Source organism: Cryptotermes secundus, unplaced genomic scaffold (assembly GCF_002891405.2).
Source record: "Cryptotermes secundus unplaced genomic scaffold, Csec_1.0 scaffold641, whole genome shotgun sequence".
NCBI classification, from domain to species: Eukaryota; Metazoa; Arthropoda; class Insecta; order Blattodea; family Kalotermitidae; genus Cryptotermes; species Cryptotermes secundus.
This window is the reverse complement of record NW_019720713.1, coordinates 204,075-221,490: the sequence shown is the minus strand read 5'-3', so window position 1 is coordinate 221,490 and position 17,416 is coordinate 204,075. Positions and strand designations below refer to the sequence as shown.

Genomic DNA, 17,416 nt, shown 5'->3' with positions numbered 1-17,416 from the left:
GCAACGCATGCATAAAGAATGCTAGCATTGAACTGTAGATGAACAGTATACGTATTGTTTAGGAGAGATCTATAAACAACACGTGAGTTTATATCTCTCTTCCACTGACCACATTCCAGTTGAAGTTCGTCACAGACTGCGATAACGTCTCTAGACACAACATCCGGTCTGTTACCGTTACTTGGACTAATGTCGCCATCCAGCAGATGACATTCAGGGGTGTCCAAAACGTATGAATTCTCGCAGAGAAGGAAAAAAATTGGCAAATTTCTTTTTGGAGTCAGTGCAAAAATTTTAACATGTTTTATACAATCTGTAAATTACAATATCTGATTCTATATTCTTTCGAGAAAAAAACAGCGTTTATTTCGTTCGATTATCACAGAAATAGCAGAAATAGGAGCAAAATTAGTAAGTAACTTACAGCTCTTACGGATATCTAAGAGCGGCCCTTTAAATAATTCCGTACCGCTCACAAAGCCTAAGTTTAAAGGGCAGTAGGATAAAGGTTAAAGTTCAATTTCAGTGATCTAAAATAAAACATCTCATTATTAAATTCCATTTTCTCAGCTGTGTTCAGATCCCCTACTTTCAAAGAATCCTTAAATGGGGGTTTCACAGTTTTTGGCAAGTTCCAGGTTCAAATCTCAGCTAAGAGGCTGGCTGTCCTCACTGGAGGTTTTCTTGTAGTTTTCCTCAATTCTTTTATATTGTAACGTGTTTTGCTACTGATGACGCCGTTCGGATTGTTAATCGGTTTATTTAACAACCTACAAGTTTTAACTACAAGTACTTATAACACAGTACACACTTTACAACCTACACAATAATCTCTTCAGTAGTCTTCATGTATTTATAACTCGGGAGCTATACAAGTCTCTCTTAATTACACACTCCAATATAACTGTACTACAGTCTTTAAGTCACACAATAAGTCTTCACTTGCTGACTTCTCAGTTATCGTACACTGTCACATAAGATCTTCTAACCACGCGTTCGGGTCTTCTTTCCGCGACCGCTGCTATATTTCAACAGTCTTCAGTGGCTGCTACATTTTAACTGATTCCTTAGGCAGTGCAGTTCTCTTATAAACCCTAAGCCAGACAGCGGAAAGCACCTCGCTTCCTTGTTGCCTAGTTGCCGTGCTTACAGGTGTTGCTGGCAATGCTGTGGGGAGTTGTTTACGGCTGGGTAGTAACCGCGGTATTCCTTGTTACGTCACCGTGGCAATGGTTGCCTGGCGCAGTTGCTCCTCTGGCATGTTATGGCGGGGGGGGGGTTACCGAGCGTTGCATACTGGTGGAAGGATTGGTGGTATGTGACGTCAATCGAGGAAATGCAGAGTTCACATGACCCCCGCTTCCCGTTGCGCCATCCACGTCACAATATGAATACCAAAACTATACTTTAAAATTGGCCATGGTTTTTTCCACATCCTTTCAAATTCATCACTCCTAAACCATCCTACCCGTCTATGCTATATAAAACAAGCAACTGAAAAGGCATCATTAAATAAACCAAGATTCGATCACTTCTAGCAGAGCAAAGCAGAACACAAATATCCCTAATTCTGACTACAGAATGAACTTACCTAATGAAAGGGCGGGTCATTATAACAATAGTTTTGAGCCAAAATGTAGGATGTACAAGGTACAGTCCTTTGAGATTCTTACGAAGCCGTCGATCAATCATCTGGTAACACCGTTTGAGCCATGAGAAAGTGGGCATACAACTCCTTGAAGTTGCACCATGGAGGTAGATCAAAACATAATCTTCTGTGATCAGCTCATCCAAAGTAGTGAGGACATAGCTGAAATATAGTTAAAAAGAGAGATCTTATAGTTATTAAATACTTGGTGTGTTCAAAAAGTATCGAACCTTTGGTCGGCAGAAATACATTTATTGATTTGGAGGTACAAAATCCTAATCCTCTTCAAAGTAGTCTCCTTGGTAATGCACACACTTCTCCCAGGGCTTCCGCCATTGTTGGAAACACTTGTGGAATGCGTCTTTTGGAATGGTGATCAGCCAGGCCATCGCATTCCGCATGATGTCTTCTCTTGACTCAAATTGGGTTCCTTTCAGTGGCATTTTCAGCTTGGGAAATAGCCAAAAGTCACATGGAGCCATGTCGGGGGAGTAGGGAGCCTGACAAACCACAGGGATGTTGTGTTTGGTGACGAAAGTCTACATGAGATGTGCAGAATGGGCGGGTGCGTTATCATGATGGAGCTGCCAAGTTTTTGCTGCCCACAGATCTGGTCATTTGCACCGCAAAGCATCATGAAGGCGATGAAGGACCTCCTGGTAGTATTCCTTTGTGATGGTTTGGCCTTGTGGTGCGTACTCATGATGCACAACCCCACGGGAGTCGAAGAAATTGGCCAACATGACCTTGACATTGCTGCGGACCTGCCGTGCTCTTTTTGGCCTCAGGGATGTCGGATGTTTCCACTGTGACGACTGCATCTTGGTTTCCGGGTCGAACCCATAAACCCATGACTCATTGCATGTGATCACGGTGTTCAGAAAGTTGGGGTTACTGTTTACATTGTCCAGCATGTCCTGTGCGCTTTCCAGACAGAGTTGCTTCTGCTCCATTGTTAGCAGTTTCGGTACGAATTTTGCGGACACTCTCCTCATGCCCAAATCCTCGGTCAAAATTGAATGTACCAATCCAATGTTTACCCCTATCTCGTTTGCAAGTTCTCGGACTGTGATACGACGGTCTTCCATGACCAAAGTCCGCACTTGCTCAATGACATTCTCATTTCGGCTTGTTGAGGGTCTGCCTGAATGCGGTTTGCTGTCCACCGATGTGCGACCATCTTTGAAGCAGTTGTACCACCCCTTTATCCATGAGTTGCTCATGGCATCGTCCCCGAAAGCCTGTTGAATCTTGCAAATGGTTTCCACTTGGGTATCGCCAAGCTTTTGGCAAAATTTGATGCAATATCGCTGCTCATGTTGTTCCGTCATTTTACACCTTACTGGAATCCGACAAGCACCCACTACACGTCCTCGCTCATAGGCCGACTGCCAGCGACTGACACTTTCTTCGGGCGGGAAAAAATTCACGACTGCGCATGAAAGTCCCCTCGACATCTCCACCGAAGGGAGCCTCCCGCGCTTCATTGGTTTATGCGGGAAAAAAGAAGGTTCAATACTTTTTGAACACACCACTCATACTAAAAGATAAAACAATGGAAACAATCTTAGTGAATACAGTTACTTCCATTGTGTTACAAGTATGTGGTCCACTGGTGTCACAAGTACATAGGTTACCATGTAAATTATCATTCAACAGTTGATTGCCAATAACTCAAGATAGTTATAAGATACTCTGCCATTCTCTGCACTTAATATCACATGTTACGACCCAAAATATTACACTAATTTTTATATCAAGTTCCATAAAATTTAGTTCACACATTAAATCATTTCACTCAAGACCTCTCCTAACTTTTAGCATAATTTCATTCTTCTATATCTTCTAATCATCAAAGCAAATTGTTTCATCCAAGATTTTGTCAATTACATTGTCAATTCACAGTCACCATCACCAAGAACTATGTAGGACTGAATTGCCTGTTTCCAAATCCTCTAGGTCAGGAGTCACCAACCATTTTTACAAAACAGGCAATTATAAGAAGCTTATACTTTATACCAGCCACTGTACAATGCTACTATAAGGGAGTGATGCAAATAAAAATAACTACATTACACATAGCTATGCAAATTCACATAAAGTTCTTTCTAAAACATCATTTAAGCATACAGTCTCACAAAAAAAAAAACATTCCAAAAATAATAAGATATTTTAGAAGTAAAGGTCACTTGTACATATTACACTCAAATCCATCGATGTCTGAACATAATCTAAATGTTCAGAATTCCTTAGCAATGGAGAGAACTGGTTCATGCAGCAGAAATCACCAAATACTTACAAATGATAAAACAAGTCCATCCAGTGTGACTGTTGAAGCTTTTATTACTTCACTTCTTAGCACCCTAACATGTTTTGGTCCCTGTAGACCATCATCAGAGGGAACAGCAATACTTTTAGAAACTACTATTACATTGGGCACTTTGATTTTTAAAATACATAAATATACAATATTTGTAATATACACTTTATACAAAATCCAAATTTCTTACAACTACAGCAACTGTCCTTGATTCATTAAAGTTTTTTTTTTTTAACTTTTTGTTATTTAAGTTAAAATTCTTTAACCGAATAGGTTCGTGTCCCTTGTCCTTTCGTTTTTCTCAACGGGGCCGAACTTGTGAAGGTAGTTCTTGTTGTCGTCCAATGTTTGTTCGTAGTGTGCTTCAACAGTCACACTGGACGGAATTGTTTCATCATTTGTAATATTGTTAGTGTGACGGACCAGAATGAAACAAAGCACCAAATACTTTGTAACCATCAGCAAACAGTTAAGAAATTATTATGTGTGGGTACTCAAAAACCCTTCAAAGGGCACAAAACATGCTTGCACACATACAGTTGACAATCCCTGCTCTATGTGTACTTGGTATTTTCCTCTAATTATTATAAACAATGCATACTTCTACATAATGCATATTTCCTTACAAAAAAAGATTGTCCATGACATAATCATAGTCCACACGGCTGCGATCTGGCAGGAAGCAAGCACTGAACACAATGATTGCATTATGGGACCCAGCTGACAGATACCCACCGTGGGACAACACCTATAATTTGAAAAATAAAATATTATAGCATGTAATCAGTGGCTAAAATTACATGTGCATGATGAGAGTGCCTTAATGTTTACTCTGCTCTTGCTGGCTAATGACATGCATCTGTGTTTAAGTTAGAGTGCTCTGGTACAAAAAAGTAAAAGTAAAGCTATCCCTGTAACAGGCCCTGGAGGCCCATAGGGTTGTGAGATGTTGAGGTTCCCACATTTTCTAGACAATTGGCTCATAGATGCTGGTAAGGTTGTCAGCCCTACATGACGGCCGCCCTTTACCCCCAAAGAATATTCCAAGAATACTCCTGGTACTCATTTCTGTTAGAGGCTGAGTCGACCCCAGGACCATAGTGCGGCTGAAAAGACTAGGTAAATTGAAAAATATCCAATGAGCTCATCAGGATTCGATCCCGCAACCTTTTGGCTTGTAGCATAGTGCCTCAACGAACTACACTACTGTGTGCCCCATGCTCTTGTACATCTATGTCAATATGTTTAAATGTATGAAACACTTACTCCAGCTTAAAGTATAAGCAGATCGATATAAATTCATCAGTCTGTTACAGAGACACAAAGGATCATTCTGTCTGACAAGATTAAGGCTAACAGGAACAGAAAGGGCAGTAAAGGTAAAGCTGTCCCTGTGCTTAATTAATTAAGCACGATGCCTTGAAGACAAGTGGGAGAGTGGAGGTACAGCTCCACCATTCTTCATCTCAGCACTAGATGGAGGTAAGTGGTCAGCTTCATGCTCCGACCACATTACTCCTAGGGAAATTTCCCCTGGTACTCATTGGATAGGAAGCTTGATGGGCCCCAGAGCCGATCTGGATGCTGTGAAGAAGACAAAACTCTTACCCCTAGCAGGAATCAAACCCCAGCCATCCAGCCTACAGCCCATCAGTACACTAAGCTATCCTAACTCCTACAGAAAGGGCAGCAGATAAACAAATAATGAATTAAATGATTTTACAATACAAACAGAGTACTTTTCTGATTGGCACTAACAAACTTAAAAGACATGGTGAAACTAACCCTCTTGTAAGGTTCAATGACTTTCATGTCTATCCGACGCTCCAAGCCAGCTACGAGAACGTTGCGCCAACTACGAGCTTCAGCTCGCTCTTCTGTTGCACTCAACTCTGGAATAGGAACTCGTGCTGGAGGAGGTTCTCCTAATCCTGTACAAACAATATACCAAATTAATGATACCTACACAAGACAATGAAAATAGTTAAGAGAAGAGGAGATGACAAAGACTCTTCTCTCAATATGGGTTCACAGACATTCAAGAAGGTATCAAACACATTCCTTTTCTTGCTTCACATTTTAGGTGTTTTTTTTTGGGGGGGGGGCATCCTGCTAGAGTTCATCCTGTCACCGTGTTCTCTACAAGTTCTCCTGTGTTGTTCTACAAATTCTTGGTAATTGTGGAATTTGCAGTATTTTCATAATTTCTTGGCTTCTTTCACAACCCAAAAGGGTGTATGCCACAGGTCTCCTCATGAAATACATCTTCAGTATTTCAATATTATGGCATAAAATTAATAATGAATCCTAGTAAGCTCAAAAGTACATAGGAGAGGAGACAACAGTCATGTTAATTACATTATACTGCATTGCAGGAGATGACAAACAGCATTTCCACACATTACTAGCAAGTGATGACAAATATTTCATTCCTTTTTTACGGCGATCTTGACTGATCTTCTAACTTCCTAATACTTGATCAATCCAATTTCAACCTATCCCATTCTTGCAATAACTGCAAAAACAGAACTGTAGCAGGTAACTGTAGATGAAGAACATGTGAAAAGAGAAAAAAATGTTACGCTATCTTTTGGTGAGAAATGAGTTACACTTGGAAACACAGCTGCCTATGGAAGTAGATTATAATGCATTACGATGAGTATGGAAATAATCATCTTAAATGTCACCATAATACACTAGTACTACATGAAAGAGTCTTGTAAGTCTAAAATCCTTCTCAAATAAAACTACAGATAATTGCCACTTCTTCTTTTCCATCACTCCTAAAGAAAACTTACGTTCCATAATTGAGTCCTCCATCTCATCAGGGGTATCCAAGTCAGGTGACAGAAGTGCATCCAAGTCTGGATCATCATCAGGTGACATCATATCCATGTCCGACAAGTGGCTCTCACCTGAAGATTCATCACCATTGACTGTGGTATCACCACCAGATCCATTGCCAGTTAGAATGTCAGCACTTACACGGATCTTACGTCGGCCCCCACGCTGTGGAGCCACTAAACTTCCTGGGCGTTCTAAGAAATGAGTGAACATAACAAGTTTTATTTATCACAAATTTAATGTAACAGAAAAAGAAGTAACTACCAGAAACACATATAATAAATTTCCCTTTAATTTTATACTCATGTCACAATACAACACAAATGCCATATTAAGATAACTTATGAGCCCATCATGATCCAACCACACTGCATGTATAAATCAGCACCATTCAATAGAAATTAAGCAATATAAAACCCCCAATGTGGTGGCAGATACTACAGGAGAAGGCTGGAGTGCTTTGAACATGTGATTAGAATATATCAAACAAAGGCGTGTAAGAAAAGTTTTTAAAGTAAGCCAAAGTGAAAAAGAAATTTGTGAAGGGCCATACTGAGAAGGCTGGAAGATGTAAGGAACAATTTATGAAAGTTGAAAATGAAGAGATCGAGGAAGACGGAAAATAATAGAGAATAACGGGCATCTGTCATACAGGAGGGCATGGTTCTTTGAGGACTGTGTTGCCATAAAATAATATAAACACTGTGAGCACCTCAGTAAGAAAAGCAACACTGATGTAAGCTACTTCTTAATCTACAGGGATAAAGGTAAAGGGCAAATATTATATTTAAGCATCCTGTTGCACTCTACACGATAAATGATACAAACTCCGTCCCAAGTGCAAACAATATATATTATGTGTCTTTGATCTTGTTCTCTTCTACACTACATGTTTCGGCCTCTAACGGCCATCATCAGGTGTATACTCTTACGTTGCTGCCACACTGAACCTAGTCTAAAATTTAACATTTAAAAAACACATTGTTATTTTCTTCGTTATTATCAACATCTACCTCGTTGATATCTGTCTGGTATGTATATTATTTTGCACACGTCAATTTTGATTTTCCTGTAGTAGCACTATAAAATCTTTAGTTATAATTTTAATATCCCTTATAATTTTCTCTAAATTTTAAATTTAAAATTTAAGGAAGACAGGAAGGACACAGGACGACTACACAGAAAGACACGTAGTAAAGACAAGCAGCGGCACGCACACAGGAAGACTACACAGAATAACACCTGTACAGTGTGGAAACAAGAACTAGCTGCTGCAGCACTTTAGACACAGGGAGAGTAACCCTACAATTTTAAATTTTAAATTTAAATTCAAAATTTACAGAAAATTATAACTAAAGATTTTATAGTGCTACTACAGGAAAATCAAAATTGACGTGTGCAAAATAATATACATACCAGACAGATATCAACGAGGTAGATGTTGATAATAACGAAGAAAATAACAATGTGTTTTTTAAATGTTAAATTTTAGACTGGGTTCAGTGTGGCAGCAACGTAAGAGTATACACCTGATGATGGCCGTTAGAGGCCGAAACATGTAGTGTAGAAGAGAACAAGATCAAAGACACATAATATATATTGTTTGCACTTGGGACGGAGTTTGTATCATTTATCGTAAAGGGCAAAATTTTCCATGTCCTTACTTAAGCATCATGCCACGAAGAGGTATAGAGTGGAGATATAGCTTCATGTATTTTAACCTCAGTACTAAAGGGAAGTGATTTGTCAGCTTCACACTCTGGACACTTTCTGCCCAGGGAGAAGTTACTGTTATCCAATGAAGAGGAGGCTGGGTGGGCCCCACAATCAGGCTGAACAGTGTGGAGAAGAGAAAAAAATTTCTTACCCCTGCCAAATAAATTCATGACTAATGGAGTCCCAAATTTTCTCAAGGTTTGAAAGATAAACGATTTTTATGCATCTTATATGATAAACCCCTTTACCTGACACATTTACAAAGTTAAGCACAATTGGCAGACATGAATAACCAGATGAAGTCTGACCTTAAGTGGTTACATCACAAGATATTACATACTTTCTAAAAGTTCAAAACTCACAATCTTTGTTATAATCTGGTTGACAATACAGACCATCATGCTAAAAAACAGCAAAATGTTTCTGCTTAATATAATAATTATTAATGTCTTCAATTATTAATTTGTTAATTTAAGAATAAAATTGATTCCCAAGCCACCAATCATGTATAACATGTACACTTGTTTTCACCTCTTCAAGTGAATAACAACATACAAATAAAGACATGCACATTCACACTTAAAACTGAATGTGGATTTACTGTCTTAACACACCTACTTGATACCTGAACAACAGCAGTCACTTGGCAGAACCTGGCTTTACCATCAATAACAAAAATCTTACAGCATTGTCAGCAGCCCATATTACAGAGCACTGGATAGTAGAAAGATTGGTGAATAATAAAATTTAAAGAACTTTGAAGAAAGCAATATTGCTTAACTGGGATGTTATCCTGGCACTTTCTTCAAAGGAATGATAATAGCCATGAGAAACCTCAGCCATGATAGCTAACAACCAAGCTGAGATTTGAACTAAGCACCCCCACATGCAAGTCTATAGTGTTCCCACTACACCAGACAACTAGAAGGAAAATCTGAGGCCACATATAAAACTACCATTGTTATCCTCATGATACCTTTTACACACCTGCAGCCATGAAATGCTTTCTCACTTCAGCAGAACCACTGAAGTTTGACTACAACACGTCTGTACACATACAAGTAAAACAGTTACTGTTTCAACGTGATAACATTTCACTCCTGAATCACAAAAAACTGATTCCAATTTAAAACTTACTGTGAAAACAAAACAAAACAAAAAATGTTATATCACCAAATTAACTTTATTCACACAAGAAGCGACGGTCGCTATAGTTTGCTTGCGGACTGAAATCACAGTTTTGATAAAAATGTAGTTTGAATGGAATGTTTCTGCAATCATAACATAGAAGTTATTACATTACACATAAGTTAAAAAAATGACAATACTGTGCACATGCTGAAACACCAAGCATCTTCATACTGTAGAGTCTGAACTTGCAAAAATCAACTAAAAGTAAAGTAAAGCTATCCCTGTACCAGGCTGTGAAGGCCCATAGAGTTGTGAGACGTTGAGGGTCCCACATTATCTAGACAATCAGCTCAAAGATGGCGGTAAGGTTGTCAGCCTTACATGCCAGCTGTGCTTTATTCCTCAGGAAAATTATTTAATTAATTCCTGGCACTCATTTCTGTCAGAGGCTGAGTGAACCCCATGGCCATAGTGCAGCTGGAAGGATTAGGTCAATTTAAAAAAAAAATCCAATGACCTCATCAGGACTTGAACCCGCAACCTTCTGGCTTGCAAAAATCAACTGGAAAATTTACAGGCTTAATTTATAAATTTTCTATAATTTATTTAATATTTCTAATTAAAATTTTACTCAACATATACATATATAATTAAGTCCGTAGCTGTTATCATTTCATCTTATCATGGTGCCACCAAAAATGATGACTGCTCAAAACAGTGTTTCAAAATTAGGTAAATGTCACCCCTAAGTAGTACTCACAATCAATACAAGTTTGTCAAATAACTAACATGCTGACACTTAAATCCATTTAGCTCAAGTGTTCCACCCATGTTATGTGGGTCCCTTGCCATCAGGGCATGGCATGTCCTCCGGTTGTAGATGGAGGAGACAGCCTCCAGACATGGAGGGTAATTGCGAATATAATGAATAAGCAGTCGCAGACAGCTGAAAAGGGGTGGACATCCAGCTTGGAGGTTGGGTGTCAGGCAATAACTCCTCACCATAAAAAAAAAAAAACTTCTTATGAAATGTCACAAAGGGCCTCACACCTGGAGGGATTCTCTGGATAAACGACCTAAGCTAAGAAAAATGAGCATGAAATATGGTATGTGGAATGTAAGAAGTCTGTATAGGGCAGGTTTGCACATGGCAGTTGTGAAACAAATATCAAAATATAAGTTAGATTTAATGGAAGTACAGATCAGGTGGGACACAGGGTCTTGAAGGGTGGACTAGGTGCTGGCATCGGTTCATAGATGCCCAAGGGGAGTACTTTGAAGGTGACCACAGTGATATTCAGCAATAAGGTATACAGCACTTTTACCACAATGATTTTGCAAACTTTATTGTCAGACGAAGTACATACCAGTCAGCTGTAATAGGTACTGTAGTTAAAGGGGTAGATTAATCTAAAAGGAAAATACCACTAGGTCGACCCAGGCATATACCAAAACACATTAAAATGGATCTTAAGGAAATCAGATGAAAGGGTGTGGGTTTGATTCAACTAGCTCTGGACAAGATTCAGTGTAAGATTCTTGTGTAGAAATTAATGAACAAGTGGGTTCCATAAAAGGCACAGAATTTCTTGACCAGCTCAGTAACGAGTATTTTCTCAAAAAGGGCGCTGCTCCATAGAGTTGGTCATGACATAAAACTCATGTGTGATGCACACTGACATAAAATATTTTTATTTGGTTCAAAATCCAACAATCATTAAACTGGTCACAAAATATTGGCAAGCAAGAGAATTTATTACACTGTAAAATCAGCACTACTAAATATAATTTTTCTGTGAACAGTCTGCATATGCTCTCCCCCTTTCTCCCAGAGGGATAATACATGCACTATTTTAAGAAGAATAAATCACATACATAACACTATCTTTCTTTGTAGTTATAAATAATGCCGATGCTATAAGTATAAAAGCAGACATGCTGTTGCAAGCAAAATGAAGAAGCATACACCTCAAGAGCCAAGTACTTGCATACCATAACCTAAATTAAAATAACAAATAGGTCAATGCTTAACTTTCAGTACAATATTATTAACTACTAACTGTACTTACAAATAAATAAATTCAACATTAAGCCATGGAAAAAGCATAGAGATTGAAAATCAATGTGCCATTATTCAACACACAGTATTTACATTAGTATTCATGTTAGGAAAAGGGCGATCATTGTTACAATGCTGCTAAATTATTTGTACAAAGATGTTCAAAAAGATTTTAGTGTTTTTATAATCCTAAGCATAAAGGATGAGTTAAAGAACTTCTGCATAAATGGAAAGCTCATTCCACTACTTCCATTTTCATTCCTCCAGAAGTTGAAATTGAAAAAGAAGCAAATGGGGTACATAAAGCCTGTTACAAACACCATATGCCCACACAGAATTAAATGGAATAAGATTTCATCCCTGTACCATTTCGCTCATACAGAAATCATGATTTCAAACATTTCAAGATGCAAAGATCCCATATTTCACCACCGAGGATGGATCAATGACCAACCTTGACGGATGTCCACTGAACCATCAGGGTTGATATTAGGAGCTCCTCTACTTGATGTCTGATGTTGCAGAGCAATGGGATCCAGCAGCACCACAGGTCCTCTGGGGAACTCCACACTTTCAATGTCCTTGCTGTTATTACTACAAATGTTTGCATTAGATTCTGATAAACTCTGCCATTTCCGTCGAGGTTTCGGACATGGAGGACTTTTAAAGGGCTGGTTCTTAGAAGAAACTGGAGTACTGCATGTTTTTGTAAGAGGTTTGGTACGTACTTTAGGAACTGGCTGATAAGTGCCATTTTCTGGTCGGTTTTCAGTATCACGCTCTCTCTGTTCATTGTGTATATCTACAGATGTTACCATCTTGTTTGGTATAGCTGATGCTTGGGATATTCTCTCGGAAGCTGTGCTTATATTGAAATTAGTACAGTTAAGCCCCTCTTCTAATTTTGCTACTGAATCTTGTTTGTCTTGTGTCAAAGATAAACTGGGTGAATTTTCGTCTGGAATAAGTGGATCTTCACCTGTGGGGCTATCCATATTTTTCAGGCTTTGAGACAATGCTATCTTCCGAAGTCCTGACTTACCAACACTAGACTCATCTCTGATCAGAGGGCTTTCCACAAACAATCCCTCCACAACACGCCCACCAAAGTCCCTTTTTGCTAAACGTTTTGAATCACGACGTTCGAAAATAAAACCTGAATCCTCTGTAACAGAATCATTATTAAAATCACTGGACATTCTAAGATCTAACTCAGACTGGCTCTTCATATTTACATTTGTTCCACTGTTGTTCTGACGAGAAGCCAGAATTTTTAAGTCATGAGATGAAACAGCTTTTGTAAGATGTAACGATGCATTTGGTGGTGCCTGGGGTAAGGTGTCAGGAAGAACTTGAATAGCAGCTCTGTTTCCATATAAATTTGGCAACACAGCATCCTCAGGATTTGGAGTCAATACTCGACGTAACCTATATTTCAAGCTATCTGAATGTTCAGATGTTTTGTTATCATTTCCATTCACACCCATTAAATCTTCTCCTTTATTTCCACCAGCTGGAAATTCATCTTGAGAATGTGATGATGTATTTTCAAAAGGTAAGCGTGGCTCACTAATTATACTGATAATTTCTTCAGAATGTTCTACAATGTATAAACACAAAAAGAAAAAGAACATAAATAAGACAAACATTTCAAGAGTACAAGAAAATAATAATAAAAATTAAATATTTAAGATTAATACAGTTATAATGTAACTTAACATGTATATATACATATTAAGGCANAAGGATTCTCTGTAAAACAAGATTTCATTTTAAAATTTTTATATTTAGTGGAATAAACAAGAACACACTGTATCAACAACTGCTCATAGTACCCCTTATTTTTGGAAAGAAACATCATTATGCATGAATATATTAGTTGCGATTACCCAACCCATGTATGTGACATTATCCATATATCACCGTACATCTCAAGTTGCAACAGCTTTTAGAATATTCTACACAGTGCACATGACAATGATGCAGTGTGGAATTAATGAAGCTTATTAAAAGTAAGCAAACCGGCACAATAAATGAAATACATACAACTAGCATTCAAGCATAATTTTTGTGAAAAATCTATACACTAGCTTAACCATCAGCATGTAATAAATCTCCATACTTACAAGTACATCTAAAACCACATATATTAATATTAAATTATAATATAAACCATAAATACTAACATATACTACTGTTTCTAATTACATGCATGACATAAATCCATTCTCCAGGAGTTCCATGTAAAATTGCTAAAATCTTTTGAATCATTATGTCTTCAAGTGTGTTTCATTGTGCATTAAAAAAAAAGTGTTTCTTGAAACGACTATGATAACAGATACACATACACAACTCATTTTATAGAAACGATGCTGCTGTGATTTTTCATCCACTGTAATTAGAATATCTTAAGCAGTAATAATGTCATATACTTCCTGCTTTGCAATAGATTTTGTTGTACCAACAGGTGATTCAAGAAAGTAAGTTTTAAGTATTTAAAAGTCAACCACAAGTACAAGTTCATTGACTGAGCAACTGGCATGGACACCAAAAACATGGAATGGATGTAGGGATCATGCATATTACATAACATGAAGCACTAAGGCATTACACATCATCACCTGGATTCTTAAGCAGATAAATTTATATAATGGTGTTAACTCAACATGGATCGTTTTACACCATTTTGAAAACACCACCTACAAATGGTTGCCAGAAATTAAAATGTGATTTTTTTTGGTTCTAATTTTCATTTTTGTTTAAACCTTGAAAAAAAAAAAAACAGCCACAGAAGTTGTCCTCATAATTGTTTGGGCCACATGTTAATATATAAGTACATAGTTTTATCTAATACCTCACAATTTACTACACTTTGTGTAATGGTAAGTTTTAATCTGGACTGTGTAATTAAGCATGAGTGCTTGGATTTTCCATTGTTTCCAATAATTTCCTTCCCCTGTGAAAAATCGAAATGTATTCAAAAAGTTGGATTACACAAGAATTGCTGTGTTCTGTGAAATAAAGCCGCTTATTTTTTTTAACTTATATCCCCACAAATAGAGCACATCAATTCAGTCGCCTCAATCACAAGGCATACAAAACTTTATTAAAACTTTCAAGAGCCACAACAATATACCAAATAGGGATGATTTAGTTCTTATTTTACAAACACTACTTTTCAGCTCTTCATTAGGTTGTAGTTCACATCAAAATACATCGGTTTATGAATGAAGAGTTTTACCAAGTATTTCTTCATCACTATGACAGGACAAATAATATGTCTGATATAAATACAGCCTAGGAGAATATCCAGTTAGCCTCTTATTTCAGAAAATGAACTCAATTTAAACTGCAATGCAAAGGAGAGAATTATTTAAAACTTATTCACAGAAGGAATAGTCCCATTTGCAAACAAAACGCTCATTCACTAACCTTTCTTAAGTCGGACATCTTGACAGTCTGGTGAGAGGACAGCTTGATATATGGATGTATCTTCTTCATCCTCTTCTTCACTACGACCTTCAAAAAAAGCTGCCTTATTAAGTGATATAATTATGGCTTTAACCTAATGAAACAAAAAATTGTTTCTTTTCAATACACATTATGTATTAAGATCAATGTCTTCTGGGATGTGATGCTATGTAGTTTGGTAGGTATGTACCAAAATTTTAGTGAAACCTGTTGCTTTCTTCTTCAGGGCAGAAAACTTCTTCTACCCTGAAAATAGAAGCAGCAGGTTCCTCTGAAACACTGGCAGTTATCTGCCAGACTACATAGCATCTCATCCAACTCCTCCCTCCCCCAAATACAATCTTTAATATTCACTGTTTTGAGAACTTCAAGTGCGATACACAATGTATGAAAACACTCTTATATGGAGAAATTAATTCATTAGACATTTAAAGGCCTTTCAGTAACTATCACAACGATGATTTCAGACTCTGTGTCTTATTTAGAAATTGTGCATTCTGGAAGTGACAGTATACTTAATCATCATGTGATAAATAAATTGAGAGATTTATGAGGCAAGGTGTAAACTGTGTGTAGAAACCAAAGACTCTGATCCACTACCTATAAAACTTGATAGAAGAAACAGAAACAGATGGTGACATGATGACATATTCTGTGACTAGTGTATTTAATGATATTCCTGACTAAGAAGAATAACAAGTCCAAATAAACGGATGATTTGTGAATAACAAATTGTTAGCAATGTTGAAGGATGCTGTCATGGCCTAATTTAGGGCACTAGCCTGGCATTTTCTTACAGTGGCTTAGAAAATACATGAACACAAGTTAAGACAACCTGTCTGAAGGCTGAAATTTGCACCCAGCACCTCCTGAATGCAAAGGAGTGCTGACAACTCAACCAAAATATTAGGTTTAAAACAAACTGTACCAGAATAATGTAACTGAACATTTCTTACATTATACATCTTTAATAAACTCTTACACAATGCTTATAACTGCACATATATTAGACCAAACATGTATGTTCAATATTTAACTTGAAACTGCATTCTTTCAGTTCATGTTAAAATACATCCACTAGCTCCTCAGTACTGGGAGATTTAAAATCCCCTATTCCAGATAATAATTCAATTCAATTCCTGTTTATTTATGTGCAAACTTAACAGCACAGAGGCCAATTACAAAGTTAGCACAAAGAAATCGAAATACACAACATTAATTAAAAAACAATACAAAATATGATAGTCTACATTAATTACAAAGTGAGCATGAATAAAGATACAGAAACAAATGCACACAGACAAAGACACAATGTGACACAATAATAATACACTCAACTCTCGATTATCCGGGGGCAAATAAATCAGTTTGCGGCTTAAACGGGGCTTTTTTGAGGCCTATATGTTGTTTAATATTCATTCGGTTTTGTTTCACATGGTGAGTTGCAACACTATTTTCGCACTAGTGTGAACCGAGCTCTGCATTTTTTGGTCCCGTTATGCTAACACAATGTTCTAGGGTAGGGGTGAAAGAATGCAAGGAATTGTGGAAAGTTTCAAGGACAAATACACCGCCCCAGTTAGTCTCTTTGTATCAGTCTTCAAGTGCGTTAGCAAAATGTCAGGGTGTAAAAGGAAGCATGTTGTGTTAAGTATTCAACAGAAACTCGTGTGAACCGGGCTTCGAAATGTCGAGCAGTGACGAAATTGTAAGTTCAGTGGGGGAGCAGCCAGAAGAGCGGGAAGAAAGTGAGAATGAGGAAGAGGTGGACAGTGCTGCTAGTGAGAAAATATGACATGGTGCTGCTCTTAATCATTTGGAATCCTTACTAGACTATCTTGAGAGTGAAGAGAACAGTTTATTAAGTGACAAGCTAATATTATGTAGGTTTTGTACGGATATCCGTAAAAAGGAAAATGCTGCGAAAAAGCAAATGACAACATTAATTTTTTTAAGTGTTAAGTGTGAATATTCGTAAAAAGTGTTGGATGTTGTTGAACACTGGATTGAAATAACTAATTCATACTCCAGTGTAATGTAAAAAGAAGTATTAAATAGGCCATGAGATGATATAAAAATGAGGTTGAATAAATTTAAATACAGGTAGGCCTATAGTATTATGAAGGTACAGTATTACAGTACTACTTTTAATAAAATTTGTCTTAACCGGGTTTTCGATTAATCGTGATTTCCATCCCCACCATTATCCCGGATAATCGAGAGTTGA

General features: G+C 37.5%; 1 protein-coding gene across 4 annotated transcripts in view; it reads right to left on the bottom strand.

Moving 5' to 3' along the window:
* The window catches only part of LOC111871969, a 42,577-nt gene that overhangs the window by 13,996 nt on the left and 11,165 nt on the right, over positions 1 to 17,416 (bottom strand). For 3 of the 4 annotated variants that reach the window (XM_033754525.1, XM_033754517.1, XM_023865416.2), the window contains exons 5-10: positions 15,151 to 15,249; positions 12,173 to 13,318; positions 6,767 to 7,006; positions 5,754 to 5,899; positions 4,595 to 4,716; positions 1,592 to 1,810 (exon numbers count right to left, since the gene is read on the bottom strand). In XM_033754525.1, the coding sequence (XP_033610416.1) occupies positions 1,592 to 1,810; positions 4,595 to 4,716; positions 5,754 to 5,899; positions 6,767 to 7,006; positions 12,173 to 13,318; positions 15,151 to 15,249 (1,972 nt within the window). The remainder of the gene's footprint in view (positions 1 to 1,591; positions 1,811 to 4,594; positions 4,717 to 5,753; positions 5,900 to 6,766; positions 7,007 to 12,172; positions 13,319 to 15,150; positions 15,250 to 17,416) is intronic. The other variant, XM_033754521.1, reaches the window with a different exon arrangement.